The following is a 22,692-nucleotide window of genomic DNA, read 5'->3' on the forward strand; positions in this document are numbered from 1 at the left end:
CTCGTGATCGTGAATACAGGGCCTAAGTGTGAAGGACAGATCACGTGGGAAGTGGGAAACCGGCAATCGACCATTGATTACTGTCTGATGACAGAAGGAATTCATGATAAGTTGAGAGAAATGGTCATCGATGAGGAAGGGTTTAGCAGCATAGGGAGTGACCATAAACGCATCATTTTGAAAATGGGATATGTAGTTGGGAAAGAGAGCAACGAAAGCAAAATGGCCAGTCCAAATTTGAACGCTGAACAAATAGCAAATATAGTCACTAGAGTGGAGGAAGAAATTGGCAAGTCGCCAAGTAAGGGGTGGGAATATGGTGAGCTTCTAAGTGTAGTAACGACAGAAATACGGAAAGAGAAACAACATGTTCATTGGAAAGGAAAAAAGAAACCGAAAAGCTGGTGGAACAAGGAGATACGAGAAGCCATCGCCGAACGACAGAAAGCATCTCGAGAGCACAGGCAGGCAAAGAAGGCGCAGTTGCCACAGGATGAAATAACCAGTAAATGGGAAATATACCGGGAGAAAAAGTCTATGGTTCAAATACTGGTGCAAACAAAATTAAAAGGTGAAAGTGAACGTTGGTTGTCAGAAATACGTGAGAAAAAGAAGGCCGCACCTAGAATATTTTGGAATCACATAAAATTATTAGGCAGGAAGGCAACAACAATACAACAACATATCCTAGACGAAGACGAAAACAGACTGGAAGGAGAAGCAGCAATAAATTACATCCAAAAAGTAACAGCCGAATCTTTCCAAGGCAAGGACAAGGTTGTACTTGAGGAAAAAAAGAGCATGAAAGAGACCCAAGGGGGAAAGGAGCTAGTGCTTACAAATTTAAACTGGAAGAAAGCGGAAGAGAAAATTCCTAAGCGCACAGCCACAGGGCTAGACGAGGTTCCCGTTAGGCTGATAAATGAACTGGGACCAAAAAGTAAGGAAGCTCTCGTGAAAGCAGTTGAAAAAACTTTAAAAGATAGACGAATACCAGACAGTTGGCGACAAAGTAGAATGAATTTAATGTATAAAGGTAAGGGGGAGAAAGACAGAATTCACTCGTATAGACCGTTGACCATTACATCGGTAATATACAGGCTAGCAATGCAGGCAATCAAATTAAAGCTTCAAGCATGGGCAGAAAATAATGGCATTTTGGGAGAGCTTCAGAATGGCTTTAGAATAGGTAGGCGTTTGGATGATAACTTGTTTGTTCTTACTCAGTGTGTTGAAATATCAAAAGCAGAAAGCAGACCGTTGTATGTGGCCTTTTTGGACATTACAGGAGCATACGACAACGTAGACCGCAGCATTTTGTGGGATATTCTGGAAGGGGAAGGCTTAGGTAACGATTGTATACAGCTTTTGAGAGAGATTTACCTAGAAAATACTGTTTGCGTTGAATGGGAAGGGATGAGGAGCGCGGAGAAAGTTCATATCAACAAGGGACTGAGGCAGGGGTGCCCTTTATCCCCGCTGCTGTTTATGATGTACATGGTGAGGATGGAGAGGGCGCTAGAAGGAAGTAATATCGGGTTTAATCTCTCATACAAACAGGCAGGTACAGTAATAGAGCAGCAACTCCCAGGTTTATTTTATGCGGACGACATTGTGTTGCTCGCAAACAAGCAAAGTGATTTGCAACGTCTGGCTAATATCTGTGGACAGGAAGGCAACAATTTAGGTTTGAAATTTAGTGTTAGAAAATCAGGTGTTATTGTATTCAATGAAAACAGTGAACATACAGTGGAGATACAGGGCCAAGAAATACCTCGGGTAACAGAATATAAATACCTTGGTATATGGATAAACGAAGGCAACGGATATATGGAAACACAGGAAAAAAACCATAACAGTCAAGGGGAAGAGAAATGCAGCCATAATGAAGCACAGAGCGCTATGGGGATACAATAGGTACGAGGTCCTCCGAGGTATGTGGAAAGGGGTAATGGTTCCAGGACTTACTTTTGGAAATGCGGTTGTTTGCTTTAAATCAGGGGTACAATCAGGACTCGACGGGAACCAAAGGTCAGTGGGTCGCCTCGCATTGGGCGCGCACGGGAAGACTACAAATGAAGCTGTGCAAGGGGATATGGGCTGGACTAGTTTTGAAGTGAGGGAAGCTCGCAGTAAAATTGAGTATGAAGAACGGCTGAGGAATATGGAGGAAAGTAAATGGGCTGGGAGAGTGTTCAGGTATCTGTACAGGCAAAACATTGATTCACAGTGGAGGAAAAGAACTAGGAAGCTTACCAGCAAGTATGTGGCCTGTGGGGTGGGCAACACAGCAACAAAGGTCAAGCGGAAAGTCAGAGAGGCTGAATTAATCTCATGGGTGGCGGCAATGGAAAAGAAACCTGCCATGAGTAACTACTTAAGGGGAAAAAACGAAATTAGGAAAGAAACCATTTATGATAACTCAAAGGGAAGCTCATTACTTTTCGAAGCGAGATCGGGATGCCTTAGAACACGCACCTATAAAGCGAGATATAAGAAGGAAGAAGAAGCATGTGCTTGCTGCGGTAAAGCTAGGGAAACGACGGAGCATATTTTATTAGAATGTGAAGACGTCTATCCAGCGGTCGATTTAGGCACTGGCCTCCTTGACGCCCTTGGGTTCAGCGGGAGCAGTGGTAAAGCAAACAGGTCCGCAATAGACATCAGTAAGAGGCGATTGGAGGATTGGTGGAAGAAAAGTAGGGAAACGACAAAAGACGGAGACGTACAAAAGCACAGTTCGCAATAGGGTATCAGAAAATTTGGACGTGGTAGTTCATAGTGGGGTTTTTTTGTTTTTTCATTGGTTAACCTAGGTAGGATATTAAGCAGCATAGTAGCAAGAGCTTGGTGGCGCAAGCCACCGCCCCGTTCCAAAGGGGACGCTCATAACATCCATCCATCCATCCATAAAAAGCGCCCTCTTTTCTAAAATGGGTCGTACCAAGCTCGGTCGTCTGCTTCGGAAAGCACGTTTACAATATGGACCCGCCACTTTCGGTTGTGTTGTAGCACGGCTTGCTGCGTATATCGGGCGCCGAAGATTTTTTCAGGGGTGGCACGCTGCGTAAAGGCAAGAAATCATGCAGTGCCGAATACGTGTACGCCGTTCAAGAATTAGGCGGCGAAGTTTTAGCACGGTGTCAATCGCAAGTGAAGCGAGTCGCGTACGAAGTGGAACTACAGGTAAGGTTTGCACGCTAGCTGCTAAATTCAGGCGCACAAACGCGAGGAAATGCGTGCTATAAATGAATCCACAGCAGCGATAAGCAGACATCATGTGTACGGAACTGCTTGAGCACACGACGGTACGCGCCGCGATGTACGAACTGCTCGAGCGCACGATCGTACGCGCCGCGATGGCAGCGGTCTGTCGACATGCCGCCAAACGGCGGGCCTCCTGCAATCTTTGTTGACTGCATGCCGCTAAACTGATGCAATGGATATGAGCTCGCACGTACGTGCGAATCGCGCTGTAGCGCGAGCTTGATGTAGCTTTTAATGACAGCGCTCGAACATCGATGTGCTGCAATCAATACTGCCTTGCTGCGCTGCCTCAACGTGCTGGCTTGAGATCAAGGATGAGCGCATTTAACTCTCTTAACCTGTGCTGCTCGTAGTGGAGTAGTGAATTGTCATCGAATGAGCCCGACCATTTGTGCTCATTTGCACACACTTCACCACTTCGCATCGGTCGAATTGTTAATTGTCGCTGTGGCCGGGTCTCGAATCGTGAATTACCAGCCATGCCTGCTGCTATGTCGGTCTGCTGTCGGGACTGTAGGTGCAAAAGACCGAAATTTCGAACGCAGATAATCAAGCAAGCTTCAAGACAGGCGAAGCAGCCAGCATGGCACGAAGTTTCGCTTACTCAGCGCGACGAACTGCAGCTATGCAGAGCGCCCGACGCTCCACTTCGTGAGGCCTTGAAGGAAAACGGTAGAATCTGATGTTGGGATTCAGGCCTTCTTGTTCATGGCAGCCCACGATGCAGAAGTAATGACGGTGACGCCTTTTCGAGGCTGGGCTAGGTCTCTCCGGATCGGCATCACCGATTCCTTCTGCTCCCAGCATTACGTCCCACGGCACACGGAGAGTCCGTTTTCGTTAAACTATAGGCTGCGGCGAGCTCGCAGCGTGGTCGGCATGGTCTGTGAGAAGTGACGAGCCTTTTCGCACTCGCAACAGGGCATAAAAAAGTGCGAATCGACGCAAAACTCGGCCTAGAAACGTGCTTCGCCACAGCCAGGGCTCAATACGACCCAAGCTGGTACGACCCAGATGTCGTTTCCCGCACCGCCACCAGGCGCCGCTACTATACCTCAAACTCCAGCGCAAGACGCCCATTGGTAAATGGTTTGTTTTCTTGTCGAACGGTGGCGCTGCCATCAACAAGCCCGTATTTTTGCCGAGACGGTTATTTGAGGAATCGCCTGACGTTTGTAGGCAGGCGCGGTACAAAAAGTGCGAGAAAGAAAAAAACTGGAGGCTTTTAAGCACGACCTACTGGAACTCCAGACCTACGCAGACCTCCCTGACCCAGAACGCCTAGTTTGCCCCTTTTGCCGCTAGGGATAGAGCGTACGATCAGAGTAGCGCTAGTTATAACCCGTTCGCTGTCGTATGCTTCTGCGATCTGTTCAGCGTTCGTGCCATTTCGGCAGGGACAAAGCGCTTGTATTGGTGGTAAACGAATAAATTCACAAATATAAAAAGAAAACAAAAGATTGCGATAGCTTGCGTTTGAATAGTGAAATTAGAGGAGGATTAGCGGTGCAAGAAATGTAAACAACGAGCATAGGTGGCAACTGCAATGCTAGATCGACGGCATAAATATCCATTTCCTATAGCCTCCGTAAGAGACTGGAGAAATTGTTTTAAAAGATTGATAAGATAATATAGCTTTCTTGAGTTGATTACAGATAGCCTAATGTCGTAGATGACATTAGGATTTACTGCTGTGTGCCGTAGTGAAAGCTTATGATATGGTTAAAGTATTCAGTAAGTCCTGCGCTTGAGTCTGTGTCAAGGAAAGGTGAGCATAGCTTGATTTTATTGTTGTTGGATGTCTAGCTCAGTAGAAAGCTTGCAAAATCGATCCCAGTTCTTTAAAACGTACTGCATGGCAGGCCTTGTGTAACGGAACTCTTTTCAAACTGCAAAGCCAGTTTTCCTGTGTGGTACGGCGGCAGCAAAACGGTGGTGCGAAAGATACGTACGTACGCAGTGAAGCTCTATGCGTGTATGCGTAATTCTGTTTTTGAACTCACGACGCACTCACGGACAACTTTTAAGAGTTGAAATGAGTGGTAATTGTTCTGTCGTCGATCGTTACTGTGGTTTCCAGTTTCTAAAGAGCACAGAAGCGAACTTTACAACGTATACAATGAAACTGTTGTGCACTTTACGAATTCTACAAATATTCTAACTTAATGTGCAATATCTGTATGGTTTGCTACTGCGTGAAAAAAAAAGGCAGTAGGAGCGGCTATCGCTATTTTAGACAGCAGCAGGCTACATGCACCGACATTGTTCAGGTCCGTGCAGTCAACCTTTGCAGCCAACTGACCGATCAAAGCCTCGTGACATCACTGTCACTGTGTTCGCAAAAATCATCAACTAGGCAAGCAGTTCGTCACAACACAACAGCCGCGGTAGTAATTACAACGCCGCACCAGCCAACCGTAGAGTAGCAGACGAACAATTGAAGGGCTTTAACATGGATAAATGGGTAGATGCTATGAGCGTCTCCTTTGGAACAGGGCGGTGGGTTGCGTCACCAAGCAGGCAATGAAATGGCGGACAAAAATGCTGGACAAGCGGCTCATCGGGATACAATTGATGTAAGCTGGCTACCTGGTGTGGATATGAAACCTGTGGTACGAAAGGCGCTCCGTAATCATTGGCAAACTGAATGGAGCAAGGAAGTTGAAAATAAGCTGCACCTGCTTAAACCGCAGTTAACCAAATGCTTTCCACTGAAGCTTGATAGACACACCGAAGTCACCCTGGCACGACTCAGAATAGGACACCCTTATGGCACACACAAATACCTCTTGACAGCAACTGACCCACCGACGTGCACACGCTGCGGTGAGAACCTAACCGTCCTACATGTCCTCCTTCAATGTCCTGAACTTCACCGACACCGATTGGCTCGTTTTAGAGAACTCTACTCACACCATATATACCCTGCCATCCCTCGATGTCCTTATCAGAGGATGCATTTTTTAATTTTAAAAGAGTGCTTAATTATCTTGCAGAAGTTAACTTTTTTGACATCATCTTATACCATCCTAACCTTCAGATTGTGCCTCACAGGTGAGGTACAATCTGATGCACAAAAGTATGTCTGAGCTCTTGCACTTCTTGCGTAGGGAAGGATTATGAGACTCGGGCAATCCGCAATAATTTACTATGTGTGCCCATAACCAATGCATTTAAGGCTTTATATTTATCTTCGTAGGTATTTTAGAATTCATTCACTAGTATTCATAGATTTGTCTTAATGTAGGCCTCTATACAGCCTTTACGTCATAGCCCTAAACTCATGTCATGGCGCTCTTTGGCGTTAGATGCCCTTGCGCCAATAAACTTCAATCATCGTCATCATCACCAAGCTCTTGCTACTATACTGCCTAATGTCCTACCTAAGTTAAACAATGAAAAAAAAAAAAACGCTATGAACTACCACGCCCAAATTTTCTGATCCCCTATTGCGAACTGTGCTTTTGTACGTCTCCGTCTTTTGTCGTTTCCCTACTTTTCTTCCACCAATCCTCCAATCGCCTCTTACTAATGTCTATTGCGGACCTGCTTGCTTTACCACTGCTCCCGCTGAACCCAAGGGCTTCAAGGAGGCCAATGGTGCCTAAATCGACCGCTGGGTAGACGTCTTCACATTCTAATAAAATATGCTCCGTCGTTTCCCTAGCTTTACCGCAGCAAGCACATGCTTCTTCTTCCTTCTTATATCTCGCTTTATAGGTGCGTGTTCTAAGGCATCCCGATCTCGCTTCGAAAAGTAATGAGCTTCCCTCTGAATTATCATAAATGGTTTCTTTCCTGATTTCGTTTTTTCCTCTTAAGTAGTTACTCATGGCAGGTTTCTTTTCCATTGCCGCCACCCATGAGATTAATTCAGCCTCTCTGACTTTCCGCTTGACCTTCTTTGTTGCTGTGTTGCCCACCCCACAGGCCGCATACTTGCTGGTAAGCTTCCTAGTTCTTTTCCTACACTGTGAATCAATGTTTTGCGATGGATGGATGGATGGATGGATGGATGTTATGAGCGTCCCCTTTGGAACGGGGCGGTGGCTTGCGCCACCAAGCTCTTGCTACTATGCTGCCTAATATCCTACCTAGGTTAAGCAATGAAAAAACAAAAAAACCCCACTATTAACTACCACGTCCAAATTTTCTGATACCCTATTGCGAACTGTGCTTTTGTACGTCTCCGTCTTTTGTCGTTTCCCTACTTTTCTTCCACCAATCCTCCAATCGCCTCTTACTGATGTCTATTGCTGACCTGTTTGCTTTACCACTGCTCCCGCTGAACCCAAGGGCTTCAAGGAGGCCAGTGGTGCCTAAATCGACCGCTGGATAGACGTCTTCACATTCTAATAAAATATGCTCCGTCGTTTCCCTAGCTTTACCGCAGCAAGCACATGCTTCTTCTTCCTTCTTATATCTCGCTTTATAGGTGCGTGTTCTAAGACATCCCGATCTCGCTTCGAAAAGTAATGAGCTTCCCTTTGAGTTATCATAAATGGTTTCTTTCCTAATTTCGTTTTTTCCCCTTAAGTAGTTACTCATGGCAGGTTTCTTTTCCATTGCCGCCATCCATGAGATTAATTCAGCCTCTCTGACTTTCCGCTTGACCTTCTTTGTTGCTGTGTTGCCCACCCCACAGGCCGCATACTTGCTGGTAAGCTTCCTAGTTCTTTTCCTCCACTGTGAATCAATGTTTTGCCTGTACAGATACCTGAACACTCTCCCAGCCCATTCACTTTCCTCCATATTCCTCAGCCGTTCTTCATACTCAATTTTACTGCGAGCTTCCCTCACTTCAAAACTAGTCCAGCCCATATCCCCTTGCACAGCTTCATTTGTAGTCTTCCCGTGAGCGCCCAATGCGAGGCGACCCACTGACCTTTGGTTCCCGTCGAGTCCTGATTGTACCCCTGATTTAAAGCAAACAACCGCATTTCCAAAAGTAAGTCCTGGAACCATTACCCCTTTCCACATACCTCGGAGGACCTCGTACCTATTGTATCCCCATAGCGCTCTGTGCTTCATTATGGCTGCATTTCTCTTCCCCTTGACTGTTATGGTTTTTTCCTGTGTTTCCATATATCCGTTGCCTTCGTTTATCCATATACCAAGGTATTTATATTATGTTACCCGAGGTATTTCTTGGCCCTGTATCTCCACTGTCTGTTCACTGTTTTCATTGAATACAATAACACCTGATTTTCTAACACTAAATTTCAAACCTAAATTGTTGCCTTCCTGTCCACAGATATTAGCCAGACGTTGCAAATCACTTTGCTTGTTTGCGAGCAACACAATGTCGTCCGCATAAAATAAACCTGGGAGTTGCTGCTCTATTACTGTACCTGCCTGTTTGTATGAGAGATTAAACCCGATATTACTTCCTTCTAGCGCCCTCTCCATCCTCACCATGTACATCATAAACAGCAGCGGGGATGGCAAGTTATAAAAGCCATGGCAAGTTATAAAAGCGACACCAGCGGCCAACGGTTGAACGAGAGTGGGCCCAAGTGGCTCCCATAGAAGCCGGATATCTGTGCAGGTCTGGAGTTCCAGTAGGTCGTGGCCATAGAGTTTGTCGTGGCCGTAGCGATCCAGTCCGGTTGAGGCCATGCATGATCATGTGAATCATGTGTTCGTTGCGTCGTTGCTTCTATATGGTTTCTGCTTATACAATCGAGCGCGTGAGCATGTGGACCTGCATTTGCGCTCGGACTGGCACCACGGGCTTGGTGACGATTCTTGTCTTCATTTCTTGGGCACCAGCTGCGTAGCGTAGTGTTGCGGTGTCCCAGGTCGTGACAGCTACAACGCGGAAAGAAAAATGACTGAAACACCGCCGAGACCAGACCCTGTGTTTTTTGAAGACTCGCAGCCGCTGTTGACGAAAAAGGTACCGTTCTGTCTTCGTTGTAGCAGCTCCTTGTCTTCTTTGTAGTAGCTCCTTGAATGTCACGCGCATGTTCGAGTTCTTTGCATCCGTCGCTCTCTCGCGCGAGTGTTCCCGAACAACGGCGTTCGAAGTGGTAACGATGAGCTTCAACTCTCCCAAGTTTGTGTGTTTGCTGATTTGCGGCACGTCATTTTTGGTTAATTCGGCATAGTCTCGTTAGAAACATGCTTGCCCACCTGCTGAAGACGATATAGATTAGCGTGCGTACTTTGTTCGTGCTTTTTCTGAAGAATCCGTAGTTAAACTTTGGGAGAAGGCGGAACGCCGACCCGGCAGTAGTGGTCGAAAGAAGACGAAGCGGCCGGCCTTTCGCATTTTGGTCAGGTTATTTAAACGAACTGCTGTGTACGACCATTCATTTGCTAGCGGTTTGAGTACGTTTATTTACGTCGTAAAGGAGCGCCACTGTGACATCCTTGGTTTAGTGATCCTGTCTCGTCTTCCGCCGTGACAAACAGCCTAGTGAACAGATTAAACAGATTTCCATAGCGCATGCTGGAAATTCGTGTATCACGTGTCCAGCATCTGGCCTAAAAAAATTATGGGGTGTTGCGTGCCAAAACCACTTTCTGGTGATGAGGCACGCCATAGTGAAGGACTCCGGAAATTTCGACCACCTGGGGTTCTTTATCGTGCACCTAATCTAAGTACACGGGTGTTTTCGCATTTCGGTGGGGGGATCTGACTTAACTTGACCGGACGCGTCGGGCGTTAGGAAGCATCGATACAGGCGCGCGCCTGTTATCGTTCTTAAAATGTTCTGTCATTTCCTTGGCTTCCCTGAAGGACGGCGTCAGCATATGCAGGTTGCACACCCAAACTGCCGTAACGCCTCCTGGTCACACAAATGCAAATCACCAATGCATGTGCAAATTTATGTGAATACATCAGTTGCAGTCTTAGTAAAAAAAGATTCCGAGGTCGATGTAAATGAGTCGCGAAGTTATTGATATACCCTTTGCAATGGGGCAGTGACAAATAGTCACCTAGCCTATAAAGTTTCGTGCATGAATTTGTTGTTGTTAAAGCTTTTATTAAAATAACCATAAAAGGTAAAAAAAAAAAAACATGATTGCAGCGCCAGAATTCCCTCTATTAATTATTGTAGGGAACTCTGACCTAGCTGCTTGATTTAATCGGGTAGAATGATGCTGCGTGCACTACAGAGTGCGCCCCTGCCAGAAATGGCTTGGTGCACGACAATGCTGCACCATATAGCAAACGGCAGTTGTTGCATTGGTGAAGTGGTGAAACTTTTAACATGTGTTAGCATGGAGGTTAAGGTTGGTGTAAGGTTAGGTTAAAAACAAGTTGCGGTTCATTTGGTAGAATGAAATATTACTGAAATATTACTTTTTTTTGCACTGATTCTAGTTTTTTGACATCAGTGTTTGTATCGGTTCCATACAATGCAGCCATATTCGAGGATGAGGCGAATTAAGGTTTTATGTGTAAGAAATTTAGTTTCTTGAGGAGCAAGACACAGCATACAATGTAAGTAACCTAGTCTTTAAGGGCCTTGTTACAGGTGACATCGATGTGTTTTGACCATGGCAAATTGGGTGTTAGTAGGATAACTAAATATTTGAATTCAAAAACCCATTTAAAGTAATCTTGTTAAAGGCTTAGGCAAAGAAGGAAGGAGTGAGCATCGTGTCAAAAGACATGGAAACAGTTTTGGAAAAGTTGATATTTCTTTGTTTTAGACCAGTTACAGAAGTCAGCAAAATAATTGTTAAGGACAACATGATCAGTACGAGATTTAAAATGCAATCATCTGTAAAAAGGCATATTTTAACTGAGGTGTGTAGGGGGAGATCATTAATATAAAGCAGGAATAAAAGAGGACCCAATACAGAGCCTTGGTGAACCCCTGATGAAACAGGCATCAAGGGTGAGCTAGTAGAGTTGAAACATGCATATTGCGAATGCTGGGAAAGGAAGTCTGATATCCAGCCAACCAAAGATGCATTTTTTAGTATAGCGAGCAGCTTGTGCATAAGTTTAGGGTGTGAGGCAGTGTCGAAGGCCTTTGCAAAGTCCATAAAGACAGCATCAATCTGGTCACCTATGTCTAAAGAGCTGCTGATGTCATGAACGAATTCTACGAGTTGTGTTATAGTGCTAAGGCCACGTCTCAAACCATGCTGGAAAGTGCATAAAATTTTGTTAGTTTCAAGAAATTCTATAATATGTTTAAAGATAATGTGTTCGAGTAAGTTACGTGAGTGTGCTGTTAAGGAGATTGGCCTACCAAAGAGAGTATCGAACGAGAAAAACAGTCTGGACACCGTTGGGACTACATGAGTTCTTGGTGTCTGTTTAGGATTAAGTTAAGTACACCCTCAGTAGACAGTGATACATCGTCGATTATCGCCGATTCTGGAACTACGAGGCCAGAAGTGTGCAGAAATCATTCTATATTGAGATACCCATTGCAATCAGGAAAACACATCTATCATAGATAAATCAAAGAAGTTTTTAGGCATGTAGGGCCCTCTGGGCTGTACTTGTCGGCTATAAAGTAGCCTCGCCGCCTATGGGATTATCTGACTGAGTTATGTCGAATGCTCGGTTAGTCGGAAGTTTAAATCCCTATATAAGGTAGTGGTGTTTTCTTTTTCTTTTTTTTTTATACGATGGTGAGCTTGAAATTCACCTCCTCAGTGCACAACATCTGCAGGCTTGGAGTAACGCCTGTCACTGGCAAAATATGCCGAGAGCGAGTTGGGCTATACTAATCCAGGGGCAACCAAATTAGAAAGCCCCACTAAGCTTCAACAAGACACTCCCTCACCAGAACAGGAATTGGCCTCCCTGGTGCAGTATTTGGCCACTCCCTCCAAAATGGCTCACTCAATTACCCAATGGCTCTCAGTACCCAGCAGCTGTGGAGCACCTGACCAGACCTGTGCTAAGAATCTCTGGGTCCGGACAGGCCGCCACTGGAAACTGATCCTTGCAACGTTAAACCTGAACCTAAACCTGAACCCTGTCGAGTGAGGCTAGCTTAGCGGGACTCTTTGAGGAACTATCAGACATAGTTTGGGATATCATCGGCCTTGGTGAGATTAGAACCGGTGAGGCTTATACACTGCTGAATAACGGACATGACCTCTCCTATAGAAGTCTCCTAGATCAGAAGCAATACGGGGTAGGATTCCAAATCAATAAGGACATAGCGGGCAGCATTCACGAATTCTACAGCATTAATGAGAGGGTAGCTGTAGTCGTAATGAAACTTAATAACAGGTATAGATTAAAGTTAGTACAAGCCTACGCTCCAACATCCAGTCGTGATGATGAGGAAGTAGATAAGATTTATGAAAATGTTGAATTAGCGATGAGGAAAGTGCAAACTCAGTATATTGTAGTAATGGGCGACTTCAATGCAAAAGTGGGAAAAAAGCAGGCTGGTGAACAAGCAATTGGCAACTACAGCATAGATTATAGGAACGCTAGAGGAGAGATGCTGGTAAAATTCGCAGAAAGGAATAAGCTTCGAATAATGAACACCTTATTCAGGAAGTGTAGCAACAGAAAGTGGACCTGGAAAAGCCCTAATGGTGAAACAAGAAATGAAATTGACTTCATACTTTCTGCTGATCCCAGCATAGGGCAGGATGTAGAAGTGATAGGTAAAGTGCAGTGATCATATGTTAGTGAGGGCTAGGATTCACCTCAATTTGAAGAAAGAGCAAAATTGGTCAAGAAGAAACAAGTCAACCTAGAGGCAGTAAGGGTAAAAGCAGACAAATTCAGCTTGGTACTTGCAAACAAATATGCAGCCTTACAACAGAGAGATGAAGATGACATAGAGGTAATAAATGAAACCGTAACTAGGCTGGCGTCGGAGTGAGTCGCATGCGAGCAGCTTTTTAAAGTGTGCGTGGTTCAATGTCTGGTAACTAAAGTTGTTAATACAAGTGGCTCAAGTGAAACAGCTTCGCTGGAAATGCGGCTGCAATTCTGCAAGGTCTCAAAAGTGTGTGTGTGTGATTGTGTGTTTTTTTTTTTTTGGATAGGTTAAAGGCTTGGACTCCTACACAAAGAAAATTGTCGCGCAGTGCTGTGTGCCTATCTCATCTTTGTGTGCATTGTACGTAGAATTATTTATACTTCAGTGTTAGCAATACATGGGTACATGCTACCAGCTCTGGTGCCTTGGTTCTTATAGGTGGCATCTCGTCTTCAGCAGAGTAGCAACACCATGTTGCCAACCATTTGCTTGAGTGCAGAAATTCTTCAGAGCACAGTGTTCTTGGTTTGCCTGGTCTCATCTTCTCCTGAATCTCTCTGCAGGATAGCCAAGCTCGGAGAAGACGCCAGCCACGGCCACCTCGAGTGCCATCCGTGGATAGAACTAGCTGGCGTTCAGACCTACCTCGGCATGCTCAGGCAGTCAGCTTTAGCGGTTCTGAATTCTGTATCCTTTGAGCCTTCTGTCCCTGCTGTTACATGCATAGTTGCAAATGCGTCTTTACTTTGTGACAACCATTAGCTTTGAATTTCAGATGCAGCAAGGATGCATCTGTCAGCCAGCTGAGCAGAACAGTCTTTCTTTTCAATACGGTTGACCTTTATTTACCCCAGTTTGGGAGGAACTGCAGACAGATAACTACCAAAAGTAGCTTGCTGTGAATTTGACATCTTGTAGCTATTCATGCAATGAAAGACGCTGAAAAAAGGAAATGTTCAACATTGAAGTACACTTGCATATTGGAAAGTACAGCGATACCGTAAAAAATAATGTCTGCAGTTTCCTTTTCAGAGTTAGGGAATTGATGGAAATGGAAAAAGGGAAATAGGAAATGCGTGAATGATGGCTATTGCCTCCAAAATTTCAGTACTAACCTTTGCATTTTTTTCTGTCTTTCTTACTTGTCTTGTTTTACATCGCACAATTGACACACAACGGCCTTCGCACAAAATGACATGAACCAGTGAACAAACTACACCTTGCTTTCATGAGGAAAATCGTATGGGCAAGACATGACTCCAACTACAAAACTTGTCTGTTCATTGCTACATTATTACGGTCACATTTACATGCCCTAGGACACAACTTCCACGTTTCCCTATTGTGAGCTAAAGCTGTTCTCTCAGTTTGAGCATCCTTGACTGCTTTGCCTAGTAGTGTTAATCTGTGATCTGTAGCCAGTTTCTTCATTGGCTTGAAATCAGTTCCTTTCATGCGTAAAGCAAGGGCTTCATTCCCTGGCCTTTCACAGTTGAAAAAGCAAATTGAGATTCTCTGTCACACCAGAAAGTGAGGGGAAAGAGGATTAACCGAGGGGCCCGATTTTTTATTAAATATATCATGAAAAGCCAACAAACACTGACACCAAGGACAGCATAGGGGAAATTACTTGTGCTGAATAAATGAAATAAAGAAACGATAAATTATTGGAAGTGAAAGTGGATGAAAAAACAACTTGCCGCAGGTGGGAACCGAACCCACAACCTCCGCATAGTAGTGCCTTCGGGCAGCACCACCAAATACTAGCATCGATTGGTGGTACATAACCTAGTTGGCAGAAAGCTTCTATAGTTAACCATCACTTTTTGGTCAGTTCTTTCGTGTGTGTAGATAACAATAATTTTTAAAAAATTACGCAGATCCCATGCACTGTGGGAATCGATGTAAGCGAAGCTGCTGGATACTTTCATTGACAATAATTAGCTTTGACGGCTAATTCAACGTTTAGTCTAACACAAGAATGGCAAGTTGATGTTTAACGTTACCTTGCAGGCACCACTGCTGTTTGTCTGCATAGTACACAGAACATATAGGGAGAGGTGTTTGCTTGAGGCGTTGTTGTGCGCCATATTTCATTGCCTCACATGGCACATCGCATTGTGGCAGAAGTAAGTATTCAACTTGAATTGAATTATGGTGCTGCACGCGCCAAAACCACAATCGAATTGTGAGGCATGCCGTAGTGGCGGACTCCACATTAATTTCGACAGCGGGATGTTCTTTAACATGTTCCAAAATCTAAGTACACGTGCGTTTTCTATTTCGCCCCCATCGAAATGCTGCTCCCGCGGTTGGGATCAAATCCGCGACCTCTAGCAATGCCATATAAGCAAAGCTACCGCAGCGGGCACAGGGCTGTTTATTTGACGGTCGACCGCTTCTGTTTTCAAGCTCTCAAGAGGCTAATTTGGTGACACCCAGGGAGCTCCAGAGGACATTGTGCACATACGATGTGATGGAAAGGTCCAAATTAGTTTCTTGCGTCCATTTTCCTCTCTGCCATGCTCCTGCTATGTATACAGTGAAACCTCGTTAAAGGGACACTAAAGCGAAACAGTAAATCAGTTTAGACTAATGAAGCATTGTTTCAGAACCCTGCAGGCAGTCATTTAAAAAAATAGTTTGATTATTAGACGAGAAAATGAAAGTCCAAGTATCAGTATTTGAATTTCGTGCCGAAACCCCAGCGCCGGTACGTCAGCATGACGTCAGGGATTCCAAGGTATCTTTTCGCATTTGGGCCGCGTTGGCTGAATAAAGGTTCCCGAAACTTGGCATGTTTAATATTTGGTTCCTTTAGAACACAATGTAGTCAATCTGTACCGCTATATATAATTAGTAGGCCCTAGAAGATGCCATCAAAATCCAAGACATCACAGCCCCCAGGTGCGGGAACTTAAGTAGACGTCGCCACTCGTATTTCGTTCTTGCGCTTTTTCTGGCTTGCCAAACGTCTTACTGTTGTAAGAGCGGTGTTTTTGGCGTTGTAGAACGGTAATTTACTGATGCAGAAGAAATCATTTTTCACTTTAGTGTCCCTTTAAACCGTAGTTGGCTGGAGCTCTGAAAAGGTACATACTAAACGGTAGTACTGCTTAACCAAAGTAGCATGAGATCGCCCACTTACTTGTGGAGCACCCGAAATGCGAAAACACCTGTGTACTTGGATATAGGTGCTCGTTAAAGAACCCCAGGTGGTCGAAATTTCCGGAGTCCTCCACTACGGCGTGCCTCATAATCAGAAAGTGGTTTTGGCACGTAAAACCCCATAATATTTTTTTTTTTGTGGAGCACCCAAACTAAAGCTTCCTCTTAACCGATACGGACACAGTGAGCTGGTATGGTGTATGTGGATAGAAAACGCATTATGTTCAATGGCAGCTAAGTCGGAGATTTGACTTTACTACTTTTAATATGAAACTACTGTTTAAGCGGGTATGGTTTAACAAGCTTTTACTGTATACACGCTCTGAACCCACCCCCAACACGGCGTGCAAAACAGCAGCAGCAGCAGCAGCGCGGAAGTTGAAGGAAAAGGCAAAGAAAGCTCCTCTTTAAAATGTGAATCTTAGAGAAAAAGCAGGTTGCTCAGTGAGCCATGACACAATGCAAGATGACACTGCTTTCTCTTGGTCACATGCCAGAACGTAAAACGTGGGAGTGATTGGGCAGTTGTAGAGCAATATTTAAAAGGCCATGTTTAGGAAGAGTGATATGCCATGTATAAAGCTGCACGTCTGTTGTGTTTAGCTGCCTGCTTATTATTTGCAAGCCAAGATTTATACTTGACGGCAGAATCGTTAATAGCGTTTCACAGTCCACACTACAATGAACAGGACCCTGTCTCCTATCTGCACCAGTGCTTCTACGTAGACCAGAAATTGGGGGAAGGCTCTTTCGGAGTGGTAGGTTTACCTTTTTTTTTCATTGCATAACACCTTGAATATTCTTGGAAAGTTATAGTTGTGTATGTGCCCTTTACTGTGTCAAAAGTGCCATACCAACAGCCCAATTCGAAGCTCTTAATTGCTTTATGTTGCCCGAGATGTCTGACTAGAATCATTGCTGCACATCGCCAGGTGTACAAGGTGCGGTGCTTGGATGACGGCAGGTGGTACGCGGTCAAGGTGGCCAACCGTCAGTTTCGGGGTCAGCGTGACCGTCGGCTACAGCTGCAGGAGGTGGCTAAGCATGAGCTGCTGCCGCCACACCCGCACTGTGTGCGCTTTATCAAGGCTTGGGAGGAAGACTACCGGTTGTACATCCAGACGGAGCTGTGCGACTGCAGCCTGGCTGCCTACACTGAGAAGCACCACAACCTGTCCGAGCAGCTCATCTGGGAGTTCCTTGTCGACCTACTGCTGGTATGCAGACATAATGAATAGATGCACCAATATCAACTTGAGCGCTAGTTCCCTTCTGGCAGTCTACAGGCTTGTGAGGTACTGTGACAGTGACATTTGCCACTTCACAATTTCTTGCTGGTGTTGCAAAACTATTGATAAATTGATTGTCAGTGGTACCCAAAATTTTTTGAAACTATCATTAGTGTAAAAAGGAAAGACGGTTGAAGTATTATGATGGTTCGCTATTGACTGTACTATGAATAGTTTCACAATTCAGTTTCGCATGATTTTACAATGATAGTGCTGTCAGTATCAAGAGTGTGCTACCAATGCTACCATCTTCCTTCCTGTCACTTTATAACTCTTGATCCCCTTCCCTCGTGCAGAGTAGCCACTGGTATCTTTTTCTTGTTAACCTCCCAACCTTTTTTCTATTTTTATCTCTCTTGTGCAGGACATTTCAATGGTCATTGCTTTTGTTATTGACTTTCACTTAACCAGCCATCCATGGCTATATTGAAGTTGGCTTTTTGCTCACTGTGATAGCTCAGTGGATGTGGCATTATGATGCCGAACGAGATCTGGAGTTCAACGCCCAGCCATGGAAGTTTCGTTTTGATAAAGGGGAGATGCAAAAACGCTTGGAGCGACATAAATCTGAGCAAATTGGTAGGGACTCTTGGTATAAAAATCCAGGTGCACAAGACATAAAACACAAGACAAGAGGAACAAAAATGACCCTCTTTTTCTTTCTTCCCTCTCCATCCTTTTTTTTTCTTGTGTTCTGTACGCCTGCCTTTGTGAAAACGCTCGTTTACATCTAGGGGCACATTGAGGAACCCCGGGTAGGCAAAATTTAAGCGTAGTGTCCGTGGTTTGGTCCTCCCAACTGCTAAACATAACTGACAAAAAAAAACTGCATGTAAACGGCACAATATCTCTATATTAACGTGGCAGTGGCTTGAGCAGCAGCTCGTCTTTATTCGAGCGTGTTGCATTATTACAGGGTGTGAAACACTTGCACGACCATGACCTGGCCCACCTGGACGTCAAGCCGGAAAACATCTTCATCTCCAAGGATGGCTACTACAAGCTGGGTGACTTTGGCCTCGTCCTCGACCTCAAGCGGGTTCGTATGTTGCCCAAGTTTTACTCCCTTGTGACGGTGGTGGAAAGGACGGGAGCAAGTACTGAGACTCTTCAGGGACACTAAAGAGAAAAATGCATACAGTTGTATTTGTAAGTTGTGCTTCTGAATACCAAAAAAGCCACTCGTACCTAGACAGGTGGTCATTCTACCTTAGAAGTTCAACTCGTCAATGGACTACATTTTATTTATTTTTTATACCCTCAAGGCTTCCTTATGAAGCATATGAGGGGAAGAGCCACAAAGTGGTGATACAGGTACAAAATACAGTAATACATAATGCATACACATAACAAAAATGACTTAGCCTCATTGTTAGAAAAAAAATACAAGACAGCCACAATGATAACATTGGACTACATTGTACAAAATGGACTACATTGTATTCCAAAGGAATCAAAGACTGACCTTAAAAAGCTTCCAGAATTTCTTCTGAGCCCCTTTGGCCCAAACATGAGAAATCCTCATGCATTGGAATTCACGAGTTCGTACCGACGTGCTGACCCTGGGGCTTCAACAGGAAATTAAAGATATTGAGTCCTCATTTTCTCATCTAGCAATCTCTCTTACCACAGAACCTGTAAATATAGTTTGGAAGAATACTTTGTCAGTCTAAACTGATTTGCTTTTTCTTTATAGTGTTCCTTTAACCAGGTAATGTGCAAATATACAGGGCGATCATTTTTAAGTTTTATGGAATTTTTTAAAGATCACTTGTGGCAGATAGCCCAATTCTTGTCCTTCAGCTGGATTATTCAAAGAGGCAAACATTACTAGCATGAGAATTCGAAACTCGTATTCCACTAATAACAAAAATTCAGTATTTAACGGCATTTAACTTTATGGCACATATTGCAATTTATGAATTGTAGCCGGTGATTTTGAAAGGTGTATCCTCTTGGAATTTCCAGAAGGACGCCAGTTTAGAGATATCGGCCATCATACTTGCTGTAAAAATGCACTTTGTTCCACTTACTACTTTAACAATTGACAAGAACTTTATTGAAGTGTCCTCGGGACACTTTTTTAACAAAATGCTATTTGAAGCTTTGCAGTGCAGTTTCAGAGGACGCTTAAGCTTCGCCTTTAAAAGTGGAATGCATTAGCATTCAATAATCCCCGACTGCTCTCACTTCCCGGCAACTGCAGCTTATGTAACTGTAACGTTTACCGTGAAACGCTGGTGTTGAACACTATGCATGAAGGTGAAGGGGGAAGCTTTCTGGTAGAAACGCGGCCTCTTGCATGGGTCACATACTTTGTAGTCACTGTTTGTCAATCACTGTTTGTCAGTCATTGTCGCTGTATATGCTCCCGCAGGGAGCTGAGTTGTGCACAGGTCTGCCACTATGTTCCAGCTATGCAGTGAAGCCACTCCTCGCACGCGAGCTGGAGGCAAATGTCGTGCGGGGGTTCCATTTGCTTCTTTGTCTGGTGGTTGCGCTTGAGCTACATGCGCCAATTGCTCGCAAGTGCTGAGCAAGATGGCACTTTTTAATGTAGGCTTCGCTCGAACCATTTGCTTAGCTGGAATGGGGTGGTAGGCTTCCAACTCCATGAAGTTTTGTTTGTGTCTACATTGTAGCGTTCCTAGTTAAAGGACACAATTGACGTTAAAGCGTTGCTGTGGAACTGGCGCCCATCTTGTCTACCTTTATTCTTACTTCATCCTCCTCTTCTCCTGTACCCAGGTTCCTGTGCTTCTTACCTTCTATTTAAAGGCTCACACTGTTTCACCCTTTAAGGTTTCTTTTGCTAACCCCTTCTGGGGTAATACTTGAAAACTTTTCCAATCGAAGCACATTCAACTGAGCCACATTCTCCAATGTACCACACAGTCTTCAATAGTCCTCTCTGAGTGGCTGTCTTTGTCACAGAGTAAGGACCATAAAATTTGGCACTGGATTCTCTTACTCCTTTCCTAACTAGAACGAGGTTGGTGACTTAAATATCTGGGATATGTGAGCAATGTCTCCTGTCAAAATTGTTTTTCATTCATTTACGGTACCTCTCCTCCTGCGATTCTTGTTTCCTCTCCTCGACGATCTTGAGATTTTCTAACAGCCCCAGCTTTCCGGTCCGCCTGAAGAATAGGGGTTTCTCCTGAAGAAGTGAACTGTGGGCTGCATCCCAAGCCGCTGGTGTAGGAGCGATTGTGATGTCTTACAGCTGCTTCTAAAGAGCATTTCCATCCACCAGGGAAACTATCGTACATCCTGATGTATTGTTTCACATGTCGTATAGCACACTGTGCAAGCCCATTCGCCACGGTATGGTATGGCTCAGAGAATTTGATTGATATATTGTGGTCTCGAGCCCAGCTTGTTAGTTTTTCACTCTTGAACGCTGGACCGTTGTCACATACGATCGTCCTGGTTGTCCTAAACATATCACGTTCGAGGAGGGTGATGACACTATTCGCATCTCCTTTTCCTGCCCGTGCCGTGACCATCCTGGTGCATTCATCTATGGCCAGAAGAAAAACTTGCGTTTTTCGGACTCCTGCTCGTTTCTTATCTAGCTTGGTGAAATCCAGGTGTATAACTTCAAAAGGCACGTTCGAGTGGCAAGATATTATCATGGCGTCCGTAGGCTGTTTATATTTCACTTTGTTGACTTGACATATGTGGCATGAATGAATGTATTGATTGACATCTTCTTTCATGTGAGGCCACGTAAATCTCTTGACTAGCTTGTAGGTGTGCCAAAATTCGTCGTGTCCTCCAAATTCTGGGCTATCGTGGTACAAATAAAGCACCCTGGAAACCTGTGTTGGTGGGACTTGATAACGACCTTCCATAAAAATAAATTGTTCAGTGCCTTCCCACAATTTTACTTCATTGAATTCTTCCGATTGTTCTTTGTTGGCCTGTATCATCAGTCTAGACAATGCATCTGCATCAGTCAAAAGGGGTCCAGGTCTGTGGGAGATGGTGAAATTGAACTGCTGTAAGTAGTTCACCCATCTGGCGATACGTCCCTTAGGTTGGGTCATATTCAAGAGATGAGTGAGGGCGTGGTGATCGGCAAACAAAGTAAACTTCGCACCTTCTAGGTAGGTACGGAAGTACTGAATTGCTTTAAGGACTGCAAGAGCTTCCTTTTCAGTAGTGGTGTAGTTGACTTCAGATGGCTTGAGGCCGTAGCTGCAGTACCCTACTACGTGTCGCTTTTCTCAGCCGGATGCTTGTAGACATTTCTGGTACAAGACTGCACCTGTTCCATAGTGTTAGGTGTCGGTATTCAGTTCAAAGGGTAAAGTGAGATCTGGTATGCGTAGAATAGAGTCAGCAGAGATTCTGTGCACCAAATCACGGTGGACTCTCACATTCCTCATCCCACTCAAATAGAACTGAACTTCTTTCTGCGTTCGGCGCGTGAGGCATCTTGTTTTTATGGCAAAGTCTTTTATGAAAGGTCTGAAATGTCCCGCTAATCCCAAAAACACATGCAATGGGTGGACGTCATATGGTTTTACCAGTTGGGATATCTTCTCGATGGACTCCTGTTTCATGCTTTTGGTAGTCCCATCAAAGACTCTTCCAAGAAACACAACTTTTCTTTGAAAGAATGCATTTTTCTTAAACTTAACCTTGAGGTGTGCCAAGCTCAAGGCATTTAATACCTGAGACAGGTGTTCCTGATGCTCAGCCTCTGTTTTGGAGAAGACGATAATATTGTCTATGTACACGTTACAAAAGACACTTGGGAAAGGCTTCAGGACTTCGTTCATAATCTTCTGGAACCATGCTGGCGAGTTTTTTCAGCCGAAAGGAAGCCTGTTATACTTGTACAGATCGATGGACGTGATAAAAGCAGTGTACATTTTTGTTCCTTCGGTTAGCGGGATCTGCCAGAAACCTTTGCACAAGTCAATACGTGAAAAATTTCGGCAGCCACCTGTAATCTATATATTCGTGTCTATCTTCGGCATGGGAAATGGTATAAGTTCTGTCTGGCGATTGAGAACCCTGGAATCTGTGCACAGTCTGAAAGTTCCATCTTCCTTTGGTGCAATTGTTATGGGAGAGGCGAAGGGTAACACCGAAGGTAGGATTATATCTGCGTCTAGCATCTCCTGCAATTCTTTCTTCAACCATATCTTGCGCTCTCTTGACATGTTATAAGGTGATTTTCGGACGACTGTCTTGTCAGTTAGTTCGAAAGGCACCTTGTGTGACTTCATCGCTTGTGGATAGCTTCCTATGCATAC

The 22,692-nt window shown here is 44.5% G+C and overlaps 1 protein-coding gene across 1 annotated transcript in view; it reads left to right on the plus strand.

The window, feature by feature from the left end:
- Positions 1-8,826: 8,826 nt before the first annotated feature.
- The window catches only part of LOC126539536 (membrane-associated tyrosine- and threonine-specific cdc2-inhibitory kinase-like), a 33,972-nt gene continuing 20,106 nt past the window's right edge, over positions 8,827-22,692 (plus strand). The window contains exons 1-5 of the mRNA XM_050186413.3: positions 8,827-9,166; positions 13,529-13,652; positions 16,794-16,891; positions 17,066-17,350; positions 18,339-18,461. Coding sequence (XP_050042370.1) covers positions 9,098-9,166; positions 13,529-13,652; positions 16,794-16,891; positions 17,066-17,350; positions 18,339-18,461 — 699 coding nt within the window. The 5' untranslated portion in view covers positions 8,827-9,097. The remainder of the gene's footprint in view (positions 9,167-13,528; positions 13,653-16,793; positions 16,892-17,065; positions 17,351-18,338; positions 18,462-22,692) is intronic.

Source organism: Dermacentor andersoni, chromosome 11 (genome assembly GCF_023375885.2).
Source record: "Dermacentor andersoni chromosome 11, qqDerAnde1_hic_scaffold, whole genome shotgun sequence".
Classification (NCBI taxonomy): Eukaryota; Metazoa; Arthropoda; class Arachnida; order Ixodida; family Ixodidae; genus Dermacentor; species Dermacentor andersoni.